Source organism: Balaenoptera borealis, assembly GCF_965194805.1.
Source record: "Balaenoptera borealis genome assembly, chromosome: 2".
Lineage (NCBI taxonomy): Eukaryota > Metazoa > Chordata > Mammalia > Artiodactyla > Balaenopteridae > Balaenoptera > Balaenoptera borealis.
The window spans coordinates 112,376,150-112,403,944 of NC_138867.1; the positions used below are offsets into that span (position 1 = coordinate 112,376,150).

At 39.2% G+C, this 27,795-nt stretch overlaps 1 protein-coding gene across 2 annotated transcripts in view; it reads left to right on the forward strand.

The window, feature by feature from the left end:
• The first annotated feature begins 51 nt into the window (after positions 1–51).
• Positions 52–27,795, forward strand: part of HSPA4 (heat shock protein family A (Hsp70) member 4) — a 42,293-nt gene continuing 14,549 nt past the window's right edge. The window contains exons 1-8 of one of the 2 annotated variants that reach the window (XM_082378934.1): positions 52–399; positions 10,772–10,829; positions 12,695–12,835; positions 14,699–14,821; positions 19,870–19,969; positions 20,629–20,762; positions 23,444–23,688; positions 27,655–27,731. In XM_082378934.1, the coding sequence (XP_082235060.1) occupies positions 293–399; positions 10,772–10,829; positions 12,695–12,835; positions 14,699–14,821; positions 19,870–19,969; positions 20,629–20,762; positions 23,444–23,688; positions 27,655–27,731 (985 nt within the window). In that variant the 5' untranslated portion in view covers positions 52–292. Of the gene's footprint in view, positions 400–10,771; positions 10,830–12,694; positions 12,836–14,698; positions 14,822–19,701; positions 19,770–19,869; positions 19,970–20,628; positions 20,763–23,443; positions 23,689–27,654; positions 27,732–27,795 lie in introns of those variants that run through there. The other variant, XM_082378935.1, reaches the window with a different exon arrangement.

Sequence of the window (27,795 nt, forward strand, 5' to 3'; positions counted from 1 at the left end):
TCAGTTCTCGCGCTGCTTCTTTACTCTCGTCGCGACGAGACCTTTCGAGATCTTCTCCGCCCCCGCTACCGGCGCCCAGGCTGCGGCCGCTGAGCCGGAGCCGGCCTGAGTAGTGTCCTCCGCTGTGGCCCTCCTTCCAAGAACCTAGGCGCTTGCGTGGCCCTCCGCACGTCTCCCACTAGCCCCGGTTCCCTGGCCCACGCGGCCCGCTTTACGCACGCCAGTCCCGCCGGGGTCCGTGTCTTGTCTTGCCGGCCGGACCCGGGCTCAAGCCTGAGCTGTAGCCGGCGCCATGTCGGTGGTGGGCATAGATCTGGGGTTCCAGAGCTGCTACGTCGCTGTAGCCCGCGCCGGCGGCATCGAAACGATCGCTAATGAATACAGCGACCGCTGCACGCCGTGAGTGTGGGCCAGGGTAGCCTCGTGCACTGGGGGTGGGGGGGTGGGGTGGGGAGGTAGCGCTTGCTCCGGTCTGTGACCCTCGCGGCTTGGGGAACGCGGGCCGGGCAGTCACCTCCGTTCCGAGCCGAAACTCCGGTGGGTAGTGGACCCCCACTGCGTTTTAGGTCACTAGGGGCCGCGACCTCCCGTGTGGGTCTGCGCAGGGGCGAGGCCTTTTTTCTGTGGCCCGCCGGCCGAGCGAGGGCTCCGAGTGGGTACTTGGACCAGCGGAGGCTGTGGGTAGGAGCTGGAGCGAAGGCAGGCCCGGGATGTGGGATGGACCGAGATTCTCTTTTAGAGGGCACATAATAGGCCCAGGGCGTACTGACGTCTCTTCAGCCCAGCACAGAGTTGGGAGCTTTGCACACAGCAGGAGCTTAATAAAAGTTTAATTGAACCGGTCTGGCGTCTGCCGGCAGGCGGTAAGACAGTGCAGAGGCCGGAGTCCCACGTGAGTGGGGGGTGGGGTGGCGCCCGGAAGAGAGGGAGTCGGAGCACCGGAGATCTCCAGATAGGGTTGGCACGGAAAGATATAGAAAAGGATTTAATAAAATCGATGCCTTTTGGATACCTTTGCATTCACTTTGGTTTTTCACGTCGCTTCAGTATATTGAACTGAATGTTGGGTCATTCTCTGCTGTCATTCTTTGCGCACCTATCCCTAACAGCGTTCCGCTTTCACGGTAATACATTCCAACCAGGGTGTTGGCTGCAATTGTTAATGAATGACTCAGGGGCTCACTTTGACTTTTAGAACCTATGGTAAGTTATGGAGCCAGTATAGACACAGCGCTAAGAAATCATGACTCACCCAGGTCTTTCCTTGGATAGGGTAAGAGTCTTTTGTACATAGAGACACCTATGTACATTGTCTTCCTCTTGGCCAGAATCTTTTTAAGAAGTTTCTGTTATTTGCTAGGATCTCATTGTGTCTCATTAAGGGCCTCTGTTTTAAGGCTCGTTTTTCACCCTACCTTTTGTTACACTTCTTCAGCAATTTCTGGCCAACTCGATTGCTCCCTATACCAGACTGATCTTTGCTACCCAGAAGGCTGACAACATTTCCCTTAAACTTATCAAATTTCTATCCCTTATTTTAGACCTAACCCATGTGCTTCCCCCAAAACCCATCCCAGATCCAAAACTACAGTTTGATGTTCCTTTCTCAATTTTATTTATAGTTTTTTTTAAAAAAATTTATTTATTTATTTATTTATGGCTGTGTTGGGTCTTCGTTTCTGTGCGAGGGCTTTCTCCAGTTGCGGCAAGTGGGGGCCACTCTTCATCGTGGTGCGCGGGCCTCTCACCATCGCGGCCTCTCTTGTTGCGGAGCACAGGCTCCAGACGCGCAGGCTCAGCAATTGTGGCTCACGGGCCTAGTCGCTCCGCGGCATGTGGGATCTTCCCAGACCAGGGCTCGAACCCGTGTCCCCTGCATTGGCAGGCAGATTCTCAACCACTGCGCCACCAGGGAAGCCCCTATTTATAGTTTTTAACTAATGAGATATAATTCACATACCATACAGTTAACCCTTTTAAAGTGTACAGTTTGTTTTTAGTGTAGACACAAAATTGTGCAACCATCAACACAATTTTAAAACATTTTCATCATCCCACAAGAGAAACCCTGTACTCATTAGCAGTCACAGCCCAATCCCCAACCCTCCCATCTTCATAGTTTTTAACAGTGGGTCTAATTTGTATTTCCAGGGAAGTGTATTGTACAATGAAGTTTTTAAATATTTAAGCATTAATTTTCTATTTGTTATTGTTTTCCTCTCTGGATGCTAGTTTGCTTCATCTGTAGAGATAGTTTTCCTCAAATTAAGAGGGCTAGAGCACTGAGTTAGGCATGTAACTTTTTGGTCTTTTCCCAGCTAGAATTGAACATACTTTAGCTCCAAAAGTAAGAGAATTCCAGATATTGGAATGAAGTGTTCCTGTCCTTTCTTTTAGACTCTTATGCCCCCTTTTCTCCCTTAGACAAATAGTAACTACAACAGTTTTACAATGAATCTCATTATTTGGAACTGAAAGAGTTGTTTCAGAAAAGAATTTAATCTTCCCAGATCACAGTTAAATTTGTCCCAAAGACTATTTGATGGGTGACCAGATACACCATGTAATTGTGATAAGAATATCTGTTTAAATACTTAAAAGTAATTTTCCTTACATGTTCCTATATTTCCCAGGAACTTAGAGGGATGCCATACATTCAAGTAGTTTTTGAACTATGATCTTGATTAGCTTAGATTTCTGTGTTGGAGTCTTTGGCTAAGTAGAACATGGGGGGCAGAAAGATTGATTTTTTTTTTTTTTTTAAAGTAGTGATTATGGAAGAATGGATTTATATCTCAGAGGTACACAGGGAGTGTGACATAGGTTTGTTTTAGTGTGAGAGTGGAATGAGATGCAGGTTCTGGAGGGTTGGGTATGGTGAAAGTAACTCATTTAAAATTGTGGGTTCAACAGCATTTGAATTCCATTTTTGAGGAGCCAGTTGAGTCTTACCTAGAAGAAACCCTTGCTTTCCCACCAAATTTAGGCTTCCTTTCATTTTAGCAGATAATGAGTGCTTCTAATATGCCAGCTGTTGTGCTAAGCACTGAAGGTACTCTGATAAACAAGTAAGATCCTGCCATCATGGACATGGCTAGTGGAGAAAACCAGATGCTAAACAAATATGTAATTGCTGACTGTGGTAAAGGCCCAGATGGGAAAGTACGGAAAACAATGATGGGGACCTAATTTAAATTGGATATGGGGTGGTGATGGAAGGTGCTTCTTAAAGAAGTGTCGTTTAAGATGAAACCCAGAGGATGAGTAGGGTTTTACCATGGAGGTTTGTGGTGGGAGCGAGGAAGAGTTGTTCCAGGCAGAAGGAATAGCAAGTGAGGAAGAACTGAGGTATACTTGACAGACTGAGAGGATTATAGTCACTTGAAAAAATGCTGTGAATTGAATCTGCAGAGGAGTTAGGCAAGGCAGGTTAGATTATAGCAGGGCTTTGTAAATCATGTTAAAGATTTTTATCTAGGTGCTGTGGGAGGTGATCCAATTGATATTTTAAAGATGTGATTGGCTTTTTTGTGGAGAACGGATTTATTTGAGAAGGGCAAGAGAAGAAGCCGGATGATGCTTAGGAGGATATTGCAATCATTTGGTCCACGTGGGAGTTTATGTTGCTCTCCACCAGTGTGGAAGCATGGGAGGAAAGTGTGGGCGGCTTAGAGATAAACTTTGGAGTTTTAAATTATGAGTGTTGTGTTGATATTTCATGACCATAGGCTTTGGAATAAGATGGAAAGCCTATTTTCATATTTAGTTGGATTATTACCGTAGAAAGAGTACAACCTTAAAGCTTCTTTGGAATAAAAATGTTAATGGACTGCCAAACGTTACAGGAGTTAGTTGGGCCGTACTGTACAAAATTTATAGGGTAGAGATGAGTTACCTAAGAAGATAATTCTGTGTATGAATAGTTTATGTTATCATTTTCATGGACTTAGTTCCTCATAAAACAGTATATTAGGAATTTGAAGAGATGAAATTGTCTGTTAATAACTGCCCTTGAGAGCAAAAGCTGAAAGTAAGGTGGGTTCTGGCTAACTGGCAGATTAATATCTGATACCTTATTTGTGCAAGAAAAGTGTTCCTCTATGGAGTGAATATCTTTACACGTTGTAGATCTAAGTAGAGTGTCAGGATGACTGGATCTTTTGGGTTCAGTGAATAGGAAAGTTGATTGGTTAACTAAAGCTTCAGACTGCTAACACTTCTCATGTCTAATTGAGGTTATCAGAGTAGTTTCTTAGACTCATTTAAGAACTAAAATACAACTTTGTATATAGAATTGGTAGGTGTAATCTACAGGAACTTTATGTCATCAGGTTCTAAATTGGGTTTCCTAAATTAAAACTTTTTCTGACTTAATAAAATACTTGTTTGCTTTAACAACAACAACAAAAATAAAGTGCTAAGTAAAATTGTTTCCTCTCTAATTATTTGCTGTTTGCTGTCTATCCTTGCATAACTTTTTCTAGACTTCTACAAATATATGTGGGGGCGTGTGTGCCCATATAAACAAATAGGATCATACTGTATTTTGTAACTATTTTCTTTCACTTATATTTTAGACATCCTTCAGAGTCAGTAAATATGAATTTACCTCCTTAAGTACATAATAGTCCATATTATGGCTTTAACATGCTTTCCTCAGATGTTCAGGTTGTTTCTAAATTTTTGCAATTAGAAATAGTCTTCAACAAGTCTTTTATTTTTATGTTTACATGTTAATACTTTTATTTTTGTTGGATAGATTTCAAGATGTGAAATTGGTGAAAGGATATATATGCTTAAAATTTCAGTACCTATTGCCAGAATACTTTACAAAAATTTAAGGGATTAATTTACACCAGGAACGTAAGTGATTTCTCTGTTTCACTGGGGTTTGTGAGGATTATGAGTTAAAATTATATAAAATATTTAGCATAGTGCCTGTTACATAGTAAATACTGCCCAATTATTTGCTCATATTGCTATTATTACCTTTTTGTATTTTTTATTAATTCTCTTTATTCATGGACCATATATTGGGACAGTAAAATGAAATCTATGGAAGTTTGCCTTCAGGGTTTATCAAATATGTAGCTTTTAATGTGTAAATCTTATTGACTCAGGAGTTTGTGGTTCTTAAGGAACTGCATATCTTGCTAGTATGAGTTGTTTGATCTGTTCGATATCAACTGTTTTGGGTTATTTTCTAGTTCTGGGCTAAGGCAGTGACCATGGGGTACTCTGATTAACCTAATAACCATTTCCATGCCAGTTTTGCCTGCTTCTCTTATTTGATAGTCTAAATACTATTGTAGGTTCTCTGAAAAACTCATTTTCTTATATTGTATAAGAAATTAGAGTCACAGCTGTCTGAATATCCTGAGAGTGGTCCTACACACACTTATAAACATGAAACTGTACCTTTTAAGGATCTGTGCTGGTTGCAGCTGTTTATAACATCCTATCAGAATATGCATAAATGTTTGGTCAGTGGTATCTTTTACCCAGGAAAGAGAACAAAGGCTATTCTCTGGTTTAAAAAGATGATTATTTATAGGACTTAAAGATTAGAACAGAGAAGTCTTGAACTTGATTTAAATTAACTTTGTGTAATGTCAGCCTGTAATTTGGAATGGAGGAAAGGTAATATCAGTCAAGTAGCAAGTGTCTTGAGTACTGCCGTTTTTAGCAGCATTAACTTGGCCTTGTGTAAAGTATAGAGGAAGTGTAAGATAGAGTCCTGCTGTGGAGATGTAATCATTCTAGTTGGAAATATGAATGACGTAAAGCAACAGTAAATAGAATAAGAATAGAGAGTACAATTATGCGCAAGGTTATTAAATATAGACCTTAATTGTACAAGTTCAGAGGACAAGTCACATCTGTGGGGGATGGAGTGATAAGGAAAGGCAAGAGTGGGACTTGAGCAAACAGGATTAGAAAACATGAAGAAAGGATTGGGACAGTCTGCGTGAAGGTATAGAAGTAGGAATAAATCTAGAGGGTTTGGTAGGCAGTACAAAAGTATGTATGGGGACTAACCTGGTGGTCCAGTGGTAAAGAGTCTGCCTTCCAGTGCAGGGGTTGCGGGTTCGATCCCTGGTCATGGAACTAAGATCCCACGTGCAGTGGGGCAACTAAGCCCACGCGCCACCACTACTGAGCTTGGACGCCTCAACGACAGAGGCTGCGTGCTGCAAACTACAGAGCCCACGTGCTCTGGAGCCTGCATGCCACAACTAGAGAGAAACCTGCGTGCTGCAAGGAGAATGCAGCCAAAAAAAAAAAAAAAAAGTATGTATGTGTGGGACTTGGAGTTTGATAGTCCTGATTTTGAATCCTGAACTCTAGTACTAGTTATGTTTCTGGGCACATTAACTTGCCTTTATTCAGTTCTTCATTTACAAAATTGGGTCAGTAATAGTTCTTGTCTCAGAGTATTTGGGAGAATCAAGTGTAGAATGCTTAGCACACTGCCTGGCGTATGAAGGCTCAAAAATGAAAGCTGTGGGACAAGGGAGCTTGACCTGCTTGGATGAAAGAGAGGCTTCCTGCCATAGATAGGGATTGCATGCAGGCTATGTGAAATTTTGGAATTTCCTGGTGAGTGGCAAATAGTATCAATACATATTTCCTTTAAATATCTTGTTCACTGTCCAAATCCTGACAGAATCATTCAGCCACTGAAGATTTTTTAGAGTGTTTGTTGAGGAGAAACAAACTTAATGGGGATATTTAGCTTCTCTTTTTAAAAGAATTACTTAATTTAGGGGGGCTTCCCTGGTGGCGCAGTGGTTGAGAATCTGCCTGCCAATGCAGGGGACACGGGTTCGAGCCCTGGTCTGGGAAGATCCCACATGCCGCGGAGCAACTGAGCCCGTGAGCCACAATTACTGAGCCTGCGCGTCTGGAGCCTGTGCTCCGCAACAAGAGGCCGCGATGGTGAGAGGCCCGCGCACCGCGATGAAGAGTGGCCCCCACTTGCCGCAACTAGAGGAAACCCTCGCACAGAAACGAAGACCCAACACAGCCATAAATAAATTAAAAAAAAAAAAATTACTTAATTTATTAGGATTGCATAACAGTATTTACCTAAATAGTAATGGCCATCTCTGGTGGGAGGGTGTTGGTTGTGGAGTTACTGATAATCCCTATTTTCATTTTTATACTTTTCTAATTTTCTACGATGAGCTTGCGCTGGGAAGCACTGAATAGGTTCTAGCGTTGGCCCTAAAATGACGTAATCTTTTTGGGCCTTTTTCACATTTAAGTATTAGATTTCTTTAAGTAAGGTTTTAGTTTAAAAACCCCTTCAATTTGTGCTGTTTAACATATCTACCCTCATTCAGTTGTCCTTTTGAAAAGGAAATGGTAGGACTTTTTATTCCTCATGATTTTAAAGATGGCTGAGTGGGTTTTAGTGGATAGTTTGAGAAGGTGAAGCACAATTTTCATAGCAAACTAGTTGGTATATTTTTGGTTTGTTCTGTTTTTTTTTTTTTTTTTTTTTGTGGCTGTGCCATGTGTCTTGCGGGATCTCAGTTCCCCAACCACGGATTAGACCCAGGCTATGGCAGTGAAAGCTCAGAATCCTAACCACTAGGCCACCAGGGAACTCCCTAGTTGGTATATTTTTTTGTATGAAACTCAGACCAAGGTTTCATTGGAGGTTTAGTAATAGCTAATGTTATTTATGATGTGCCAGTCTCTGATAAAAGTCCTTTAAAAGTGGATCAACAAATTTAATCCTTATAACAACCATATTAGGTAGATGTGGTAATTTCCCCCATTTCAGAGATGAACAAATTGAATTTCAGAGCAGTTAATTAACAGGTCACACAGCTAGAAAGGTAGAGAAGGGATTCAGACAGACCCATACTGTCTAATTCTAGAGCCTGAGCTCTTTTTACTGTACATGTGTTCAACTCAATCAAATTGACCATAAAGTGGAAAAGCTAAGGATTCCTTTCTTTAATGTACTAGTTGGCTTGTTATAGAACTTTTTTTAGAATGTAAGCATTATGTAATAATATATTAATGATTTTCTATAATATAAGAAAAGTGTGAATTCTGCCCATACTTTGTAAGAGTTATGCCTTGTTTGAGGTGTAATTGCTATATTATGTGGTGAAAATTGATGTTCCATTAGTGACATTTGATTGCTTTGTAAGTGGTTGGGAACTGTTTGTAGTGTGTGCATATGTAGACGAATAAAAGGATGAATAATTTGAACTGAGACAAATTTTTATTTAGCTTTTCAAGATATAAGAACCATTTCCTATCTATTACTTCTAAGGCAGATGTAGATTTTAAGAGTAAGTAAAAATGTTAACTGACTTCAAAGAGAATATTACCTAGAGTAGCTCTGTACAGTAGAACATTGTGTGATGATGGAAATGTTCTACATTCACATTGCCCAAAGTCCAGTAAGTTTTAAGCCAAGTCTAATAAGTTTTAAGAGGTAGAAACAATTTTTACTTGAGAGGGATTGGGAAGGCATCACAAGTGTGTGATATCTCTGGAGAATGAGTGAGATTTAGAAGGACCAGGGCATTCAGGTGGCAAAAGTGGTAGAGCAAAGCAGGAGGATTGGAAGACTATTTGACTTGTGTTGGGGCACTGTGTGCTTGAGATTGCACCTGGAAAAAGGGGGTGGGGTTGGGATTGTGAGAGGCCTTAGGTTCTACATTAAGGAATCTGGACCCTATTTGCTGGTAATGTTTTTGTTTGGAAGGTAATTAGAAGCAAGACAGATTCAGAGTTACCAAGGTAGAATAGGAAATTAACCCTTCAACGGACGTACAATAAAGTTGGGAACATTAATTTTTTCGTTCTTAGAGCTAGTATTGTTTTGAGGAGATGAAGGCTTGAAAACAGGGCTGCAGGAAACAATGGAAGATAAATAATGTTGGCTTTTAGTTATGTTGGGATTGAGGTATTGGTGGGATGCATCTTAGAAATTCAGATCTGGTGGCTTTTAGAAAGATGTAGGTTTGCATGCATAGGCTAGAAGGAGTGGACAGGGTGAATGGAGTAGGTAAGATTACGGTGGGCAATTTTCTAAAGGGCTGTATGGGCTGTAATAGGGGAGACATTTAAGTGGTACTTAGGAATTTTTTTTTTTTTTAAAGTGATAGGTGGTATATTTGCAGAAAGGCTGAGCTTGACACCTGTGCTCTAGAGGGGCTACCCCCCAGCATGTTCTAGGCCCATAGAGCTTAGGGTTCATAGGAAATCTGATGAAATCCCAGGCTGTGTCATATTGATACAGGGCATAGCTGCCTGTAACTGCTCTGGGAGATTGGCTCACAGGGATTCTTGCACCATTGGTTGGAAAGGGCCTCTGAGGCACAGAGAGGCTGAGCATTCTGCCAGTTTGTACAGGGCTGGTAAGTTTATCTAAGTAAAACAGTTCTACTTAATTAATAGGTCATCTAATGTGGTCAGATTTGGACCAAGGCAGTATGGCTGCAGAGCTCTTATTCTTACTCATTCCACTAAGTTCGAAGAATTAGGGGTCCAGGGAGGATAGAGAGAGGGTCAAAGCTAGCTAGAGTGTAAAGTATGGAGAAACGATCTATAGTCCTGACTCCCATTGCTTTCAGATTGTATGACTGGGGACAAATTTACTTATTAATACCTTTTTGGACTCAGTTTCCTCTCCTATAAAGTGGGAATAAGATAGGGTGCTTATGAGGATTAAATGAGATAGTGCATATAGGCAATTTATGCAGTCATTATTATTAAGTAGGAGGAAGAGAAGGCTTTACTAACCTGAGGGAGAAATGGACTCTGGGAAGAGCTTTGTCTTTTGGATTTTTTGGGGGTGGCATGGGTGAATTTGATCTTATTTTAGCTTGAGAGAAATCAGCTACTGGAAAGGGAGGTGACAAATATATGCAAGGTTCCAGAGTGAAAAACAGGGGGAAGCATAGAGGCCATGGTAGCAAAAACATCAACTCCAAAATAACTGACTTTTTAAGCTTAAACAGTGTTTTAAAGTGTTTATACCTTTAAGCAAGTTTCAATTTTGCTTTCTAAAATAAGCAGCATATAGATCAAACCAGCAGGCAGTATATGAATTGATTTGGAAGAATGTGTTCAGAAGTGGGAATGAAGTTCCTTGTCAGAAATTGAGTCTTTAAAAAAAAAAAAAGAAAAGAAATTGAGTCCTTGGAAACTAGTTCTAGAAAAATAACTTTTTACGTATTCAGTATTGACAATAGGACAAGAGTTGTTTTCAGGGTTTATAGACCATTCTCTTGGTGAAGTTATGAGCTGTTCTAAACACAAAGAACATTTTATTGATGTATTGATAGGGTATACTATTTTATATTGGAATTTTGAACACCAGACTTGAAGAATTAGAGGATAGTGGAGACTGGTTAGTCCACCTCTCTCCAGTATTTCAGACAGATGGTCATATCAAACTTGTACTTCAACATCTAAGTGACGAACTCCCATTATTCTAAGAAGCAGTGCATTCCATGGACAGTTTACTCAGTAGAAAGGTCAAAATCATAGACTTACTGTGTGCAGTTAAAAATAATAGGGCTTTTCGGCTAAGACTAAAAAATCTTGCCTGCTTTTTTTTTGCTGTGCTGCGAGGCTTGTGGGATCTTAGTTCCCTAAACAGGGATCGAACCTTTCCCCCGCTGCAGTGGGAGCGTGGAGTCTTAACCACTGGACCGCCAGGGAAGTCCTTGCTTGCTTTGGTTTTGGATGTAATAATTACAGTAAGGTTTGATGCTTAAATGTTTGTTTTGTCTTCTAGGGCTTGCATTTCTTTTGGTCCTAAGAATCGTTCAATTGGAGCAGCAGCTAAAAGCCAGGTAGAATTTTGTTTTTCCCTAAAGTGACTTTTTTCTGTGGTTTGTCTATCCTTCCCATTCAGCAAGTATTTCAGTGCCCATTATGTGCCCAACACTGGGAGCCCCTGGGTGTACAATTGAGAGAGATGAACCTGATCCTTCTTATGTACTTGAGTGAGAAACAAATAGCTTTTTAAAATAGCATGAACATATATAATCTGTTTAATGCAAAGTGCTAGGATGTATTTATCCAGATATTGTTTAAGCAAGGTTTGCTTGTTCCTGGGTATTTTATTTTTTAAATTTTTTCCTGGGTATTTTAAATGCTCGTTAAAGTGTCTTGTTCTGTTTTCATCTTACTCATATTTAAGGTCAGTGTTGATCAAGGTTTTCAAGGAAGGAAAACATACTTGTAGAAGCACACTTATCATTAGTTTACTTTTAAACCAGGAACCTGACATATTTGCTGGTTCCTCTGTAACCAGAGCAGCAGAACCTGAAGAGTTCTATTTTCCTGAGTGTCTGAGGTTGCTATAAAATTAAGGAGTTGCATGTTAGATGTTTTAATAGTTCAATCTGGAGCAACATATAGAATGAATAACTGTCTCTTTTTCTGGACCAGGCAGCACCTAAGATTTATAAGCCCGAGAAAATGGTGCTTGGCCAATTTAATTAAATTGGGTGTTTTATAATCTCATTTTCAGAAAGTTCAAGATGTTTTAGGAGACAGTAGATAGCAAGTACAGAGCTGTTTTGAAACGTCTTTCCTTCTAAAATTCCAGTGAATTCTTCCTGTTTTTAAACTTGCTTTCATTATTGAGAATAGTTATTGTACTAAACTGGCTGCCTAGTACTAGGTTGACGTAGTTATTGTGATACTGAGTTTCTACTTGGCAGCTTACTGAAACAGGGCCTGACTTTGGAACCCTCATATTGTTTTACAAAAGAACTTCTGTTTGTGCCTTTTGACATTCCTGATGCAGAGGAGCTCTGCTGTTTTTCCTTGGGACTTGTTGCACTTCTGCATTGGGAAGAGGAGCCTATAAGTCTTAAGCAGAAGTTCATTCTTAAATTTTTTGAATGTCCTTTGCCAGCATTTTTTCCCATAAATTATAATACTTTATTCTAGAGAAATTAGAAAATATAGATGTAAAAGTGTAAGGAATTTGGAAGTTAGCATACTACCATTATCCAAAAATCTTAATGTGTTAATATCTTAATGTGTAACCTTTTGTACTCTTTCTAAGCATATAAATGTTTTTCTCCCCACCCCAAGAAAGTGACATCATATCATATAGATACTTGTCTCCAGACTTCTAAAATAATCTTAACCATTGTATGGATATGCCATAATTTATTTACCCATTCCCCTGTCATTTACCCTCTAGGCTCTTTGCAGTTTTCTGCTGTGATAAATAATGCTCTGTCAGTTTATTTGCATTATCTTTGTGGGCTTAGTGTCATCTTTTTTTCCTTTATGGTAAGTTTTCTTCAGTAGAAAAACTGAATTGATACATACTGCCAGATTGACCCATGGAAAGTTCGAATCACAAACTACGGGTAATTTTTAAAAGATAAAAATTATTTTATGTAAATGTTTGTTAGAAGTTTAAGAACAGAGAATACTTTTATAAGGGTAATGACCTGTCTTCATGAGGAAGTAAGGCAGTCTGGGCTCTGGTCCTAGCCCTGCATGTGACCTGTACAGGTCCCTCACTCCTCACCTCACAAGCTAGCAGGCATCGTTCAGAAAGGTTTAGTGCTGAAGAAAACTAACTCAGAAGGAAAATGATTCTAATTTAACCCTGAGATTGTTGAATTTTTTTTTTCATAATTTAATTGCTATTAGTCTTTCCACCCTTTGACTCTGATACTCTTTTTCTTAGGTAATTTCCAATGCAAAGAACACAGTTCAAGGATTTAAAAGATTCCATGGCCGAGCATTCTCTGATCCATTTGTGGAGGCAGAAAAACCTAAACTTGCATATGATATTGTGCAGTTGCCCACTGGGTTAACAGGTATAAAGGTAAGGTTTTCAAGATAATACCTTAATGATTGAAATACAGTATTTTATGTTATCAGGTCATTGTACATTTATACCATTCTACTTTCAAGTTGTAATGAAAATGGTTACAAATGCTTTGGAAAGTCTTTTGCTAGTAAAGACCATTGGCATTTTTTGAATAATCTGGATTTTATTTGGGAGCCATAGGTGGCACTGTTAATAGGGGTTGGACAGATAGGTGGTAATGATGTGAAGTTAACTGCCATTGCTACTTGTCTTGTTGACTAATGCAGCAGTCTTGCTGGTATGATTTTAGTGAATGACTTCCAGAAGAGCAGGCAAAGAAATCAACGCTTTAAAGTCACTGCCAGATATGTGGTCATACTCTTGACAGTAGGATTGGAAAGGTGTTGTTCTTTTGGGGAAAAGGGAGTTTAGTCTTTGCTATCTCTGCAACATCTAGGAGAGTCTCTTTGTGAAGCATGCAGTGAACTGATCATGCAAAAAAGATTAGAGGCTGAGGGATGGGTACGGTGAACACATCTCTCTCTTGCACTCAGGTGATAAGAGGAATCCAGAAGGGTATTTGAGCTTTTCAGGCAACTGAGTTTAGAGAGAGGAAATGTGGTGTTTGAGACACCCCATTTGGAGAAATAAGGATCATGGGAACAGGTTCAAAATCCAAGAGATGATGAGAATTGTGGGGAAAAGGTAGTTAATTGTGCCGTTGTAGCTGAGAATTCACTTGAATTTGGAAGTGAAGATTTTTGATAACTGAAAAATGATCACTGGGTTTACTTATGGTATTTTCAGCAATAATTTTAGAACAGTTTGAATGGGCCTAATAATGGATAAATATGGAGTGCAGAGGAGGAAAAAAGGAAAGGGAGCTGAGGAAATGGGGGATACTTACAGTCAAGAAAGAAATAGGATGGGTATTGGCAGATTTAGTCAGAAGCGTTACAAGTGCCAAAGGAGAAAGAGACTAGGGAGAAGACCTGGGAACAAGTGGATCCAAGTATGAGCTTGGAGGAATTGATGAAGACTTAAATGAGGGAAGAAGGGGTAGCTTTGAAAGAGGCTCACTGGGAGGGTTATTCTCCCATCTTTATCGTGCAATAAAGTGAGACACTGTTAAATTCTAAACCAGAATAAATTATGGTTGGGCTGGGGAGTGAGAAGGTGGTGTTCAAGTTGAGTTGGAGCAGGAACTAAAAGAAGAAAGTGACATTTTCTGGTCTGGGTTGTACTTGGGGAGTATGGGCATGTGGAATAGGACCTTACCTTACTTAGGCAGTCTTTTCAACATTTAAAGTTTGTAACTGTTGTCAAAGTTGCATACCTTTATCCCGGTGTAGGATATCTTGAAGCTTTGTTTGTCGTTTATTCTTTAATTCAACAAGTATTTATTGTGTCAAGTTTGTCCTCCGTGTTGGGGCTATGACAGTGAACAAATCTGACAAAAACCATTGCGTTAGATTGGATCCTAATTGGGACGATGATCATAAAGTCAACACAGTAAACAAAGTAAAATACACACAGTACGTCAGATGGTAAAATAGTTTCCACCACCAGATCCCTTTATGGAGGAACAGTGTGGGTCATAGTGAGCTATACCAATTTGCTTCTGCCCAGGTAATTGTCTTCAAGTTTTGTTGGTGGTCACAACGTACCATTTACATAGTGGTCCTCATCTCCAGGTATCATGCTTGACAAGCATGTTAAAAAGCTAAAAGTGACCTTCAAGTTATTTTCGCTTCTGAAACTAGCTTTCTTAATTCTTTCCTGAGTTAATGTTCCATTGATGATTTAGAGATTATTCATTTTAGGTTTTTAGGACATGAAGAAATATTAAGTTTAGATCCTTTTGTTTTTTTATTGCAGGTGAAATACATGGAGGAAGAGCGAAATTTTACCACGGAGCAAGTGACTGCCATGCTTTTGTCCAAACTGAAGGAGACAGCAGAAAGTGTTCTTAAGAAACCTGTCGTGGACTGTGTTGTTTCGGTGAGTTTGATCCCTACACATTATTGGGGTCTTGCATGAAGAAGCAGAAAGAAGAAAGCTGTTAATTGAAAATAAAATTGCTTTTTGTCTTAGGTGGTAATGGTTATTTTAAGACTTTATCAAGCTAGTTCTCATATTCTTGAATATTTTTTTCTGCCCCCTAGTTTTTGCTCATGATTCTGTTATTCTGTCTGTTTAAAGGCTTATCTCTAAGCCCACTTCTTCCTGGATTCTTTCTAGCACCTAGCATAGTGCCTGGCACATGGTAGCCACTTGTTTGTTGAATTAGTTGAATACTTTCAACTAGAAATACTGTTTTTTTCTTGATTTCTATCTCTGTATCTTCGCTGTTTTTGTATCCAGCGCTAAAGGCAAGGCAGCAGTAGACTTCATCTTGTCTTTTCCATTTCCCTCTTTAGACAGAAGCCTGGCTGTTTGTAGCTTTGTGCTTGTAGTATGGTGAAGTCCATAGGGACTGTTGAAATTTGGGTGGTTGTATTGGCCTTTCCAATGAATCTCCTCATTCTGCCGTTGTTATCTGATATTTTAGCTCTTTGGCCTCCTTTGCCTTTTTAAATTTTTATTTATTTTTAAAAAATTTTATTGAAGTATAGTTGATTTACAATGTTGTGTTAATTTCTTCTCTACAGCAAAGTGATTCAGTTACACATATATATGTTCTTTGCCATTATGGTTTGTCACAGGATATTGGATATAGTTCCCTGTGCTGTACAGTAGGACCTTGTTGTTTATTGGCATCTTTTGTCTTAATTTTGTTGCATTGGTTGGCAAAGCAAGGACTGTTAGGTGGCTTATTTCACCTCACAGTTTTTTGACTGATGGGTTCCTTGGTTCTTGGCTATCTAGTAAAGTAGTACTGACATTTGTCAGGAAGAATTGGCTTATGGCTCATAACCCACATTTTGGGGATGCAAAGAATAAGAATGCTACTTCCCTTAAAGAGCTCAGATTCAGTACAGGCACTGTATTTCTTAGATGGTTTCTGCCTTCCCCCAAATGTCTGTTGGACTTTGAGATTTGTCCCTATTTCCCCCCATCTACTGCCCTAACTTTTTTTTTTTTTTTTTTTGGTTGCCACGGGAATTCATTATTTATTCTTTTTTTTCTTTTTTCACACACACACACTGTATTTTATTTTTACAAGAGATAAATAGACTGACACCAAGCATTGTACATGGATGACCACAACAAAAGCAACAATGATTGCAATTACCAAACATGAAACACACTCTTACTATGTCATAATATTGACATTCAATCCAGTAATCCTCCACTGTAACAGCTCCTTTTACTGCTCTAACTTTGATTCTGAATTTTGCTCCATGTAGAAGTAAAATTTATGTAAAATGGCAAGACTGCCTGAGTGGCTTTTCCAGCTTTTGGGATCAAGTTAAAAGGTGATGAATTAAGTTATGTGTTGTGGGTCCTCAAGAGTTTTGGTGATTTGATAGGAGAATTTACAGGACTCAGAATAAAGCCATATTCACGGCTAAGATTTATTTTAGTGAAAGGATGCAAAGCAAAATCAGTAAAGTGGAAAAGTACATGGACAATGTCTGGAGGAAAGCAGATACAAGCTTCCAAGAGTCACCTTCCATTGGAGTCAGACCAGAAGTGCTTAATTCCTCCAGCAGCAAGTTGTGACAGCACGTATGAAATGTCATACACCAGCGAAGTTCTGCCTGAGCCTTGGAGTCCAGGATTTCTATTGGAGGTCATTCACATAGGCATGTTATGTCATGCATGTACCAAAATTCCAGACTTGCAGAAGCAAATTAAGTGTAAAGCATAAACTACATTGTACAGACAGTTTAGGCACAGTGAGCCACTCTTATAATTTAGGGAAATTTTTCTGTTGATTTAGGGAACTAGTTATCATTCAAATTCCTAGATGCAGAAAAGGGCCAACCTTGCCATTGGGCCTAAGGATAGTGGTCTCTGGCCTCTGTGTGAACTCTTTTCTGCACAGTCTTCTCTGCACAGTCACTGCTCTAGCTCTTGGTACTATGGCATATCTGATTGCTATGTAAATAAGGCCTGGGTGGATTTTGCTTTACTTATAAATTGATTATTGTTAAAATATAAGCTTTATTTTTGGGGGAAGGTAATAGTAGCCCTCATGTTCAAATCAAATCAAATGTGTAAAAGGGTATATGGGAAGCTTTAGCACATCTGTTACCTAGTAAGTAGATTTTCCTTCCTAGAGGTTACCAGTTTTACCACTTTGTTACAGATCTTTCCGGAGGTTTTTATGTACCCAGGCAAATATGTATAGGTCCTTTTTTACTTTCATTTTTCTTTTAGTATATTTTGGACAATTTACCTTATATATGTTCCATAGCAGTAAAGAGGTGCTTCGTTCCTTTTAGTGCAGCAGAGTGTCGCAGTTGATGTGTACCATAATCTGTTTAACTAGTCTCTTTTTGTTGGACATCCAGGTTGCTTCCAGATTTTGTTTTTTTTTTTTAATTGCGAAGAATACTACAATGAGTAAACTTGAACAAGTATCATTTTGCTCTTATGTGATAAGTCTGTAGGTTATAGGCTAAATTCCTAGAAGTGCAATTGCTGGGACAAAGGATATGTGTATTTTAAACTTTAACAGCTGTTGTTTAATCGCCCTTTAGAGAATTTGTGCTGATTTACACTTATATCAGCAATGCATGAGAGGGCTTGTTTGACCACAGCCTCACCAGCACAGCTTATTGGTGTATTAAATAATTCTGATAGCTAAATAATGGTAGCAAAGTGTGTGTGATTTTAATGCTGATATTTTACTCTTCAGGTAAACTAGAACATTTTAAAATTTATGAACCATTTTGTATTTCGCTTTTTGTGAAATGTTCCTATCCTTTCCTCATTTTATTTTGAGTGTATGGTCTTTATTTTGATTTGTAGTTGTTCGAATATTAGAGAGATTATTAACTCTTTGCTGTTTTATGATGTGAGTTGCAAATATTTTTCCCCATTTGGTCATTAGAATTTTTTAATGAGTCAAATGTATCAACCCCCCTCCCCGCCTTTTTCTTTTCTTTTCTTCCCCAGCAAAACATTCTCTTATTTTTATCTCAGCAGATGTTCTCATTTGGCACCTGACATCAAACCAAAGACCTTAGTTCGGTGGGCTGAGACCATTTGTAAACTTAATATTTGTAAGTCTCAGTGCCTATGAGCATCAGAGCACCTGCCCTCCCTCTGATCCCTTAGGGGTGCCTAAATCTGTCTCAGGTGTGCTAACAGTGCTGGCCACAGGGTGGTGGAAAAGTCGTGGCACTGCCATCTGCTGGGATAGGAACCCAAGCTGCACCTTGAAAGCAAGCTCTTTTCAGGTCTCCAGATAGGGTCCCAATTATGCTTATTCAACATACTCTTGTCTGCCTGGGCTGGAATGAAGAAAGGACCATTTTCCCCAGTGGCACAGGAGAGGATTCACAAGCTGGTTTACACTTTTTAGAGCTCAAGCATCTAAGGAAGTCTTGTCTTGGGGGCTGGAGCAGTGCGCTCCCAGGTCAGTGCTGCTACCCAGGGGAAACCCCAAGTCCAACTTGGCAGCCTTTGCACAATGGGTACTTTCCCAGGCTCCATGAAAATATTCAGAGCTCATCAGAACATTTTACTTAAATGCAGTTTACAACTGTCAGAGGAGTTCAGGACTGTCTGGCCTGGGACTCTTATCAGGATCTCATTTTAGGATTAGTTATTCAAAGCATGAAATAAGGGGGAATACTTTTTTTTTTTTTTTGCCATACCATGTGGCATGTGGAACTTGCCCGACCAGGGATCGAGCCTGTGCCCCATGCAATGGAAGTGCGGAGTCTTAACCTCTGGACCACCAGGGAAGTCCAAGAGGGAATACATTTTAAGGATCGAGGCTGCTCTTTGTAGCCCTGCTGAGGCAACTATTTAAGACATGATCAGTACAGAGAAAAGTGGGTACTCAGCAGGGCACAGCTGGCTTTCAGACCCAGACTTCTGCAGTGGTGTGGTTGAAGAGGGACTTCAGCTTGGGCATTCTGTCAATAGCTTATCCTCTGCAAGGCTGGTTGACCCAGCAGGTGCAGATCAAGAGCAGCTTCAGGAGAATGAAGACCAGAGACTTGATCAGGTCAAAGGAGAGCTCATTTTATTTTGAGTGTATGTTCTGGCATAACAACATCTTGAAAATGAACTTGAGGCTAAGAACTCTAAGGACGCAGAAAAGGCTGAGCATGGCCAGCTGCTTCTCTCCGCCCTGGAAGAGATGCACGGAGATGATAGTGGGGAAGTAGGTGCTGAGCCTGTTAGCGGCGAAGAAGGGCACAGACACGTTTCACCAGGAGAGGCTGGGAGCCAGGCTGTCCACACGCAGGGTCAGTAGCACAGAGAACACCAACAGGGCCAGCCAGGTGCTAGAAGATCTTGAAGGTAGTGAAGCCCAGCCACTGTTGGCGAGAAGAGAGCATCACGCAGGATGAGCGAGCCAGGGACAGCCGTACGTCCCACCCACCGGGCTGCGCCTCCAGTCCCCACGGGCCTCACTGATGTCTGCTGTTGTTGCTGCCAGGCGAGCGAGAGGCAGCGAGCAGCCCTGCCCGCTGCAGCCCTTGGCCCAGGTGTGCCACTGATCTCCCGGCCCCGGCTTGGGACCCAGCACTGGCCACCAGTGGACTCCCACCTTGACCTGCCGGTTCTTTTGGGTTTTGTGTTATATTTAGAAAATCCCATCTTTTCTTTGACGGTAAAGATTCCCTTTTATTATGGTACTCATGATTTTTAAAAAACATTTAAATTTTTGATTTGAAATATATTTTGGTATTAGGTGTATAGTAAGGATACAACTTTATTATTTTTTCTGTATGGCTGTCCATTTGTCCCAAGACTACTGAATAGTCCAACTTTCTCCTACTGGTTTGAAATACTTCCTTGATCATATACAGAATAAATTGCTGTAAGTATTTGAGGGTGTTTCTGGATTTTACTGTTGTTTGACAGGTATATTTTAAATGAGGGATCTCCATAATACAGTAAACTTTCAAATTTTTTTATAGGTTCCTTGTTTCTATACTGATGCAGAAAGACGGTCAGTGATGGATGCAACACAGATTGCTGGTCTCAATTGCCTTCGATTAATGAATGAAACTACTGCAGGTAAGAGACTATTAACTGAAATTTTTGACTTGCTCCATCTTGAAGGTTGTGAAATCTTAAAACCCTAGGTTTTCTTGTTCCCTGTTTTGCTTGGAGCACTTACCACCTGTGTGTCATAGTTTTTTTGGATACTCTGTCACATTCTATGAAGAGTTCACCTGAGAAGTGCTTTTTCTGTATCCTCATAGCACTTGCTTTGGTATTTAATTGCATGCTTGTTTGGAAAGGAACGCATTTATTGTGTGTTTGGAGCATTGCTTTGGTTTAAATATTGGGTTTTTCTCCAACTTGTGGATTGGTGGAGTTACAGGGGTGGGGTATAAAGCAACATCTCAAGGGGTGGACTATATGGGAATGTTGAGATGGCACAAGGATAGTAGAAACATGGGAAGAAATGTTTGGAGAAGTGGAGGAAGTGGTTTTGGGAAAAATTGCCAAAGTTGTTGGAATTGGAAATTGGAAACGTAAGGAAACCTAAGTGAATGTCGGCATTTAACTCTTTGAAGTTAGTGTTCTTCATGAATAAATCATTCAGAGCTTATAAAGATTTTGAGTCTTTCATGGATCTGTATACAGAGTCTGTTTTTTCCTTCTTAAATGAATTTTAAGTTTAGTACTTAAATGGTAACATTATGTTGAATTTTTTTCTTATTGTGTAGTTGCTCTTGCATATGGAATCTATAAACAAGATCTTCCTGCCTTAGAAGAGAAACCAAGAAATGTAGTTTTTGTAGACATGGGGCATTCTTCTTATCAAGTTTCTGTATGTGCGTTTAATAGAGGAAAACTTAAAGTAAGTATATTTTTTCCAGAAGACTGTATTACAAGTGTATGGTAATTAGGAATTTATGAGAGACAACTTAAAATAATTGGTTAAAGAATTTTGTTTCACTAGTGGAAACTTGGTATGAGCTATCTGAACTAGAAATTAGGTAGGTAGGGGTTGGGTGGAAGTTGTAAGCGCAAAATAATTTATCAAGAGTTGACAAGGTATGAAGCAAAGAGCATAGACCTTGAGGAAGAAACTCTTAGAGTCCTGAGCCTATTTTTCTTATCTATAATGTGGGGAAAATAATGCTTGCCTTGCAAGCTTACTAGGAGGAATCTTTAACATGTTCATATATCTTACACTGAGGATTGAGGAAATGATAAACGTATTCTCTTAAGGTTTTGAGTGGTCTGGGAACAGGATGGAGTGACTAGAACTTGGGTGGCCGAAAGAAACCAGGCTAGGAGTGATATTCTAGATGTCTGGAGATGTTAGAGCTCTGGAGAAAGCAGTTTTGTACACAGAGAAGTCTAGCAGTGTTAATGGCAGAGATGGACAAGAGGGTGATCATGGTCGCAGTTGAAAAAATTTTTTAAAAATATGTATACACATTTCCTGTATTAGTCTCTTTATTAAGGTAAAATTTATATAGAGTGAAAGGTATAGATTTTAGGTGTTCAGTGAGGGTTTTTTTTTAATTTATTTTTTTAAATTGAAGTATAGTTGATTTACAGTGTTGTGTTAGTTTCAGGTATGTAGCATAGTGATTCAGTTATACATATATATTCTTTTTCAGATTCCTTTTTCCCTTACAGGTTTTTACAAAATATTGAGTATAGTTCCCTGTGCTATGCAGTAGGTCCTTGTTGGTTATCTATTTTATTTATAGTAGTGTTAATCCCATCCTCCTAATTTATCCCCCCTGCTTCCCCTTTGGTAACCTTAAGTTTGTTTTCTATGTCTGTGAGTCACAGTCGAATTTGATGGTATATGCTAGTTCCTCAGTGGAATATAAAATCAGTCCTCTAGCTTGGTGATTTTATCTAGAATTTGCTTAAAAACCAAGGATATTTTGAGTATTTAATTATTTGGGTTCTGTATCAAGGTTCTTAGTGCCAGGTCTAAACTGGTTTTCTGCCTCCAATTTAGGGGTTGGTCGAGTGGACTACCTATCCCAAAATAAGTACTTGTTAGGTTTGGAAGGCATTTTGAGTTTCTCTTTGTTACAATCCTGTTTCTTTGAAAACTGGACTTGCCTCTGCTTTATATTCTGATTTGTTTCTATGGTTTATGTTTTTGTTTTGTTTTTTTAATGCAAACAAATAAATCTTTGGGATGGTTGGGAAATAAGAGGTTCACGATTTTTACAGATATGAATGATGGACCAAGTGTTTTTCTCACTGTTTAAGCCTTACTTTTATCCATAATAGGATTATTTCTAAATTCCATTTTGTACTCTCACTTTTTAACTTTAATTTAATTATTTATTTTTTATTTTATTTATTTATTTTTGGCTGCATTGGATCTTTGTTGCTGTGCGCGGGCTTTTCTCTGGTTGCGGTGAGCGGGGGCTACTCTTCGTTGCAGTGCATGGGCTTCTCATGGTGGTGGCTTCTCTTGTTACGGAGCATGGGCTCCAGGTGCGCGGGCTTCAGTAGTTGCGCGGCATGCCGGCTTAGTTGCTCCATGGCATGTGGGAGCAACATTGGCATTGTTGCTCCCCTGCATTGGCAGGTGGATTTTTAACCACTGCGCCACCAGGGAAGCCCTCTCACCTTTTTGGACAGAAGATACTGGCCATAATTTAGCCTTGTCTTTGAGTCAAAGTGATGTGTATTAGTTTCTGCTTCATTATCAGCTGTTACTTGTCAGTTTTCCAATTATAATTAAAGCTTAATTATCAAAATACTTATTATAAAATCAAATTTTGGAACATTTATGTATAAAGAAAAGACATTCATGATCTTATTACAGTTTGGTGTATTTCATTGTAGTCTTTTATGAAAACAAAATTGGAATTACACAGAACTGTGTCTGGTTTTTTTTTCCTCTCCTATGAGTTCACTTATTAAGAAAAACTTCCTGAGGACATTTAACATTCTTTGAAGAGATTGTTTTAAGGGTGTGGTTCATCACATATTTAGCCAGTCTTCTATTATTGGGTCTGATTAGATCTAGTTTGCTTCTAATCTGCCAGAGATTTGGAAAAGGATAACCTAACCTAATTAGTCTTCTATGTTGAATAGAAACAGATAGCTGTGAGTTCGGGCTTTAGCATATTTTCTGGTAGTAAATTGCATAGAACTAAATAAGCCTTTGGTATTATTCACAGTTTTGTGGTAGCAATAAGACTAGAACTGTACATGACATGTTAGTCTATTGGGCCTTGAATTATAATTGTTGCTTGGAGTCAGATTGGTGTAGTGGAGAAGGCATAGGTTTTGGAATTGAGGTTGGGTTTTGAATGCTACTTCTACCACTTAATATCTTTGTGACCTGCATGTTATCTGATCTATCTAGGTCTTTGTATCATCTGTAAATTGGGGATTACAATGTCTCTTTCCATAGTGGTTGTAACCATGATTAAATGACACATGCACATTGCCTTGTTTCAGCCTTTTTATGACAGTTTACCAGTTAAATATATATTGTGATAAAATTTTAAATTGGTTAGTTTTTGAATTAATTATCATCTTTTTTCAAAGGTTCTGGCCACTGCATTTGACACAACACTGGGAGGCAGAAAATTTGATGAGGTGCTAGTAAATCACTTCTGTGAGGAATTTGGGAAGAAATACAAGCTAGACATAAAGTCCAAAATCCGTGCATTATTACGACTGTCTCAGGAGTGTGAGAAACTCAAGAAATTGATGAGTGCAAATGCTTCAGACCTTCCTTTGAGCATCGAATGTTTTATGAATGATGTTGATGTATCTGGAACTATGAATAGGTAATCATATTAATATTTTGATGGTAAACTGAACTGTGATGTTTCTCTACTTATATTAGCCTTAATTAGCTAATTGTTGAAATTGTATGGATGTTATATGATAACTTCAGTTCTATAGGTAAAAATTAGAGGCCATTCAGGATCTTGCCTTTATTTTATTTAAAAAAAAATATTTATTTATTTTTATGTTTGGCTGCGCCTCATGGCACGTGGGATCTTAGTTCCCTGACCTGGGTTCGAACCCGCACCCCCTGCATTGGAAGTGCAGAGTCTTAACCACTGGACCGCCAGGGAAGTCCAGATATTGCCTTTGATGTGAAGGCTGGGTTTGGTTAGTCTAATAATGTAGACTATTAGGTTTAGGTTTGTTCTGGTTATTTGAATATTCCAGGAAATTGGCAGTTCCTTTACTTGTGCATGTATTACACGTGAGTTACCAGTTTCCATAAATTCAGGGCAAAGTGCTTTAATGCAAGATTAAACTGAATTTGCTTTAGTCATTGATTCAGAAATTGGTGTTTTTGAGTAGTTCAGTATCACTTGAGGACAACGGGTCTTCTTGTATAATACTACAAGAATTCTGGATAACTGACATTTCAGGGCTATCCTCAGAAATACCCAGAATGCTTCTGTTATCTGGTTAGGTTGCTTGGATGTTCTTCAGTATGTGAACTCTACTGGTAGAATTCAGGCAAGACTGATGGCTTGTTTGGAGAAGGGTGGCCTGAGCCATCTTCAGAAAATTGAGATGGAGTCAGAATTGCTTTTAATCTGCCAGAATTAGATTACTGTGCCTAGTAACCAGATTTGTAGTCACCTTTCTCTTCTACTTGAAAGTGATGGTTTTCATTTTTATTAAACAACTTTTTGTGTATCTATGATGTGTTGGGGGAATCATACAGTATGTGTTTGGCTTCTTTTGTGTCTGGCTTCTTTAACTTAATGTTTCCTAGGTTCATGTATTAGTACCTCATTGCTTTTTATGGCAAATAATACTACATTTGTGTGGGTATATCACATTTTATTTTTCCATTCATCAGTTGATGGACATTTGGGTTTCCACCTTTTAGCTATTGTGATGAGTGTTTCTGTGAACATTCATGAACAAGTTGTTTGAGTATCTTGTTTTCAGTTCTTTTGGGTATATAGCTAGGAGGGGAATTGCTGGGTCACGTGGTAATCATATGTTTAGCTTTTTGAGGAATCACCAAGCTATTTTCAACGTGTCCAGTGCATCTCTAGTGGCAGTGCACACTTCCCTTCTAAAAGCTCGGAAGGGACTTCCCTGGTGATGCAGTGGTTAAGAATCCGCCTGCCAATGCAGGGTACAGGGGTTTGAGCCCTGGTCTGGGAAGATCTCACATGCCGCGGAGCAACTAAGCCCATGCACCACAACTACTGAGCCTGCGCCCTAGAGCCTGTGAGCCACAACTGAGCCCTCATGCCACAGCTACTGAAGGCTGTGCGCCTAGAGCCCATGCTCCGCAACAAGAAAAGCCACTGCAATGAGAAGCCCACTCACTGCAGCGAAAGGGTAGCCTCCGCTCCCTGCAACTAGAGAAAGCCTGTGTGCAACAACGAAGACCCAGTGCAGCCAAAGATAAAAAATAAATAATAAATAAATAAATTTATTAAAAAAATAAAAGCTCAGAAATACTTATTTCACATAAAAATGAGTAAAATATAGAGTTACCATATGATTCAGCAGTTCCACTCCATACCCAAGAGAAATGAGAGCACATTTACACAAAAATTTATATATGAATGTTCATAGCAGCACTACTTATAATACCCCCAAAATGGAAACAACCCAAATGCCCATCAACTGATAAAATAAACAAAATGTGATATGTCCATACAATGGAATATTATTTGGCAATTAAAAAAAATGTTGTACAGATGCGTACTGTAGCATGGATGAACCTTGAAAAGTTTATGCTAGATGAAAGAAATCAGTTAAAATGGACTATATTTTGTCTAATTCTATTTATATGAAATGTCCAGAATGAGTGGTTGCCTAGGGCTGGAGGGTTGGTGGGGGAGTTGGGAGAATAATGTTAATGGTGATGAAAATACTCTTTTATAGGGTGATGAAAATGTTTTAAAATTGATAGTGGTGATGTTTGCACAATTCTGAATATACTAAAAGCCATTGAATTGTACACTTTAAATGTGTCAATTCTATGGTATGTGAATTAAATTTCAATAAAACTTTAAAAAATTGAACAACCTCTACTGCTGCTGCTGACATCTTTCTAGAATGCTCTCTGTACCTTCACTTTTCATGTTTTTATTTTGGACATTTTCAAATATGCAGCGAAACTGAAAGAATTTTCCAGTGAACATCCTTATCCTGCCACTTAGGGTCTACTGATAATATTAACTGTACTTGTTTTTTCCACATACCTATTGATCTATTCATCTATCCATCCTTCTATCTACCCATCAATTTATTTAGGCAAAGCTAAGAGTTTTAAAAAAATAATCATTCATTCATTCATTCATGCATTCTGCGCCAGGTCTTAGTTGCGGTATGTGGGATCTAGTTTCCCCACCAGGGATTGAACCCGGGCCCCGTGCATTGGGAGCGTGGAGTCTTAACCATTGGACCACCAAACCGTCATTTTAAACTGTTTCGGTTGCTACACATCCTCACCAAATATTGGTATTAGTGATCTTGAATTTTTTTTGCCATTGTGGTGGGTGCATTCTATACCTCCACTATTTGTCTTTTTTTTTTTTTTTGAGATGTAATTCATAAAAGTCACGCGTTTAAAGTATATAATTCAGTGGGTTTTAATATATTCATGGAATTGTGCAGCCATTACCACAACCCAATTTAAGAATATTTTCATCACCTCATAAAGAAATTCTAAACGAGCTATCATTCTGTGAAGAGACATGGAGGAACCTTAAATGTATATTTCTAAGCAAAAGAAGTCAACCTGAAGAGGCTGTATGATTCCAACTATATGACATTCTAGAACTATGTGACATTCTGTATGACGACTATATGACCTTCTAGAAAAGGCAAAACTATGGAGACAGTAAAAAGATCAGTGGTTAGCCAGGGTTCAGTGGAAGGGAGGGATAAATAGGTAGAGTACAGAGGATTTTTAGGGTAGTGAAACTATTCAGTATGATGCTGTAATGGTGAATACTTACACCATCTGTCAAATCATGTAGAACCCTAATTTATACTATCATGTATCAACATTGGCTCATCAGTTGTTAGAAATGTATCTCACTAATGCAAGATGTTAACAGGGGAACTGGGTGTGGGGGTAAGAGGTGTATGGGAATTCTCTGTACTTTTTGTTTATTTCTCTGTAAACCTAAAACCAGTCTAAAAAAATAAAGTGTATTAATTAAAGAGAAAAAAATATCTGTACCCAGTAGCTGCCTTTCCCCATCTGTTCTTCCTTCCCCAAGCCCTAGGCAGTGGTTAATCTACTTTCTGTCTCTTTGGAGTTGGCAGTTCTGAACATTGCATATAAATGGGGTCAGTCATATATAACATGTTCTTTGTGATCAGCTTATTTCACCTAGCATAATGTTTTCAAAGTTCATCCATGTTCCAGCATGTATCCGTCACTTTTATTGTTTTTGTTCTTTTTTGCTGAATACACTTGATGGATAATAGGGTTTTTCACACTATTTTGTCTGTGAATAATGCTGTTGTGAACATTCATGTGCAAATTTTGTGTGGTCATATGTTTTCAATTGTCTTGGATAGATACCTAGAGTGGAATTGCTGGGTCATATGGGAGCACCATGTATAACATGCTGAGCAATTGCCAAACTCTTGCAAAGTGGCTACACCATTTTACATTCCCACCAGGAATGTATGTGAGATCCAGTTTCTCTCCATCCTTGCCAGTACTTGTTATCTGTCTTTTTGATTATAGAGATTTATTTTACATAAAAGTGGAATGTGATTTAACCTATTATTGTTCTTTTCCATAGAGGCAAATTTCTGGAGATGTGTGATGATCTCTTAGCTAGAGTGGAGCCACCACTCCGTAGTGTTTTGGAACAGGCCAGTAAGTATTATTGTGACTGTTCATCTTGGGCTCTTTGGAAAATGTTAATTACTTTTTTTTTTTC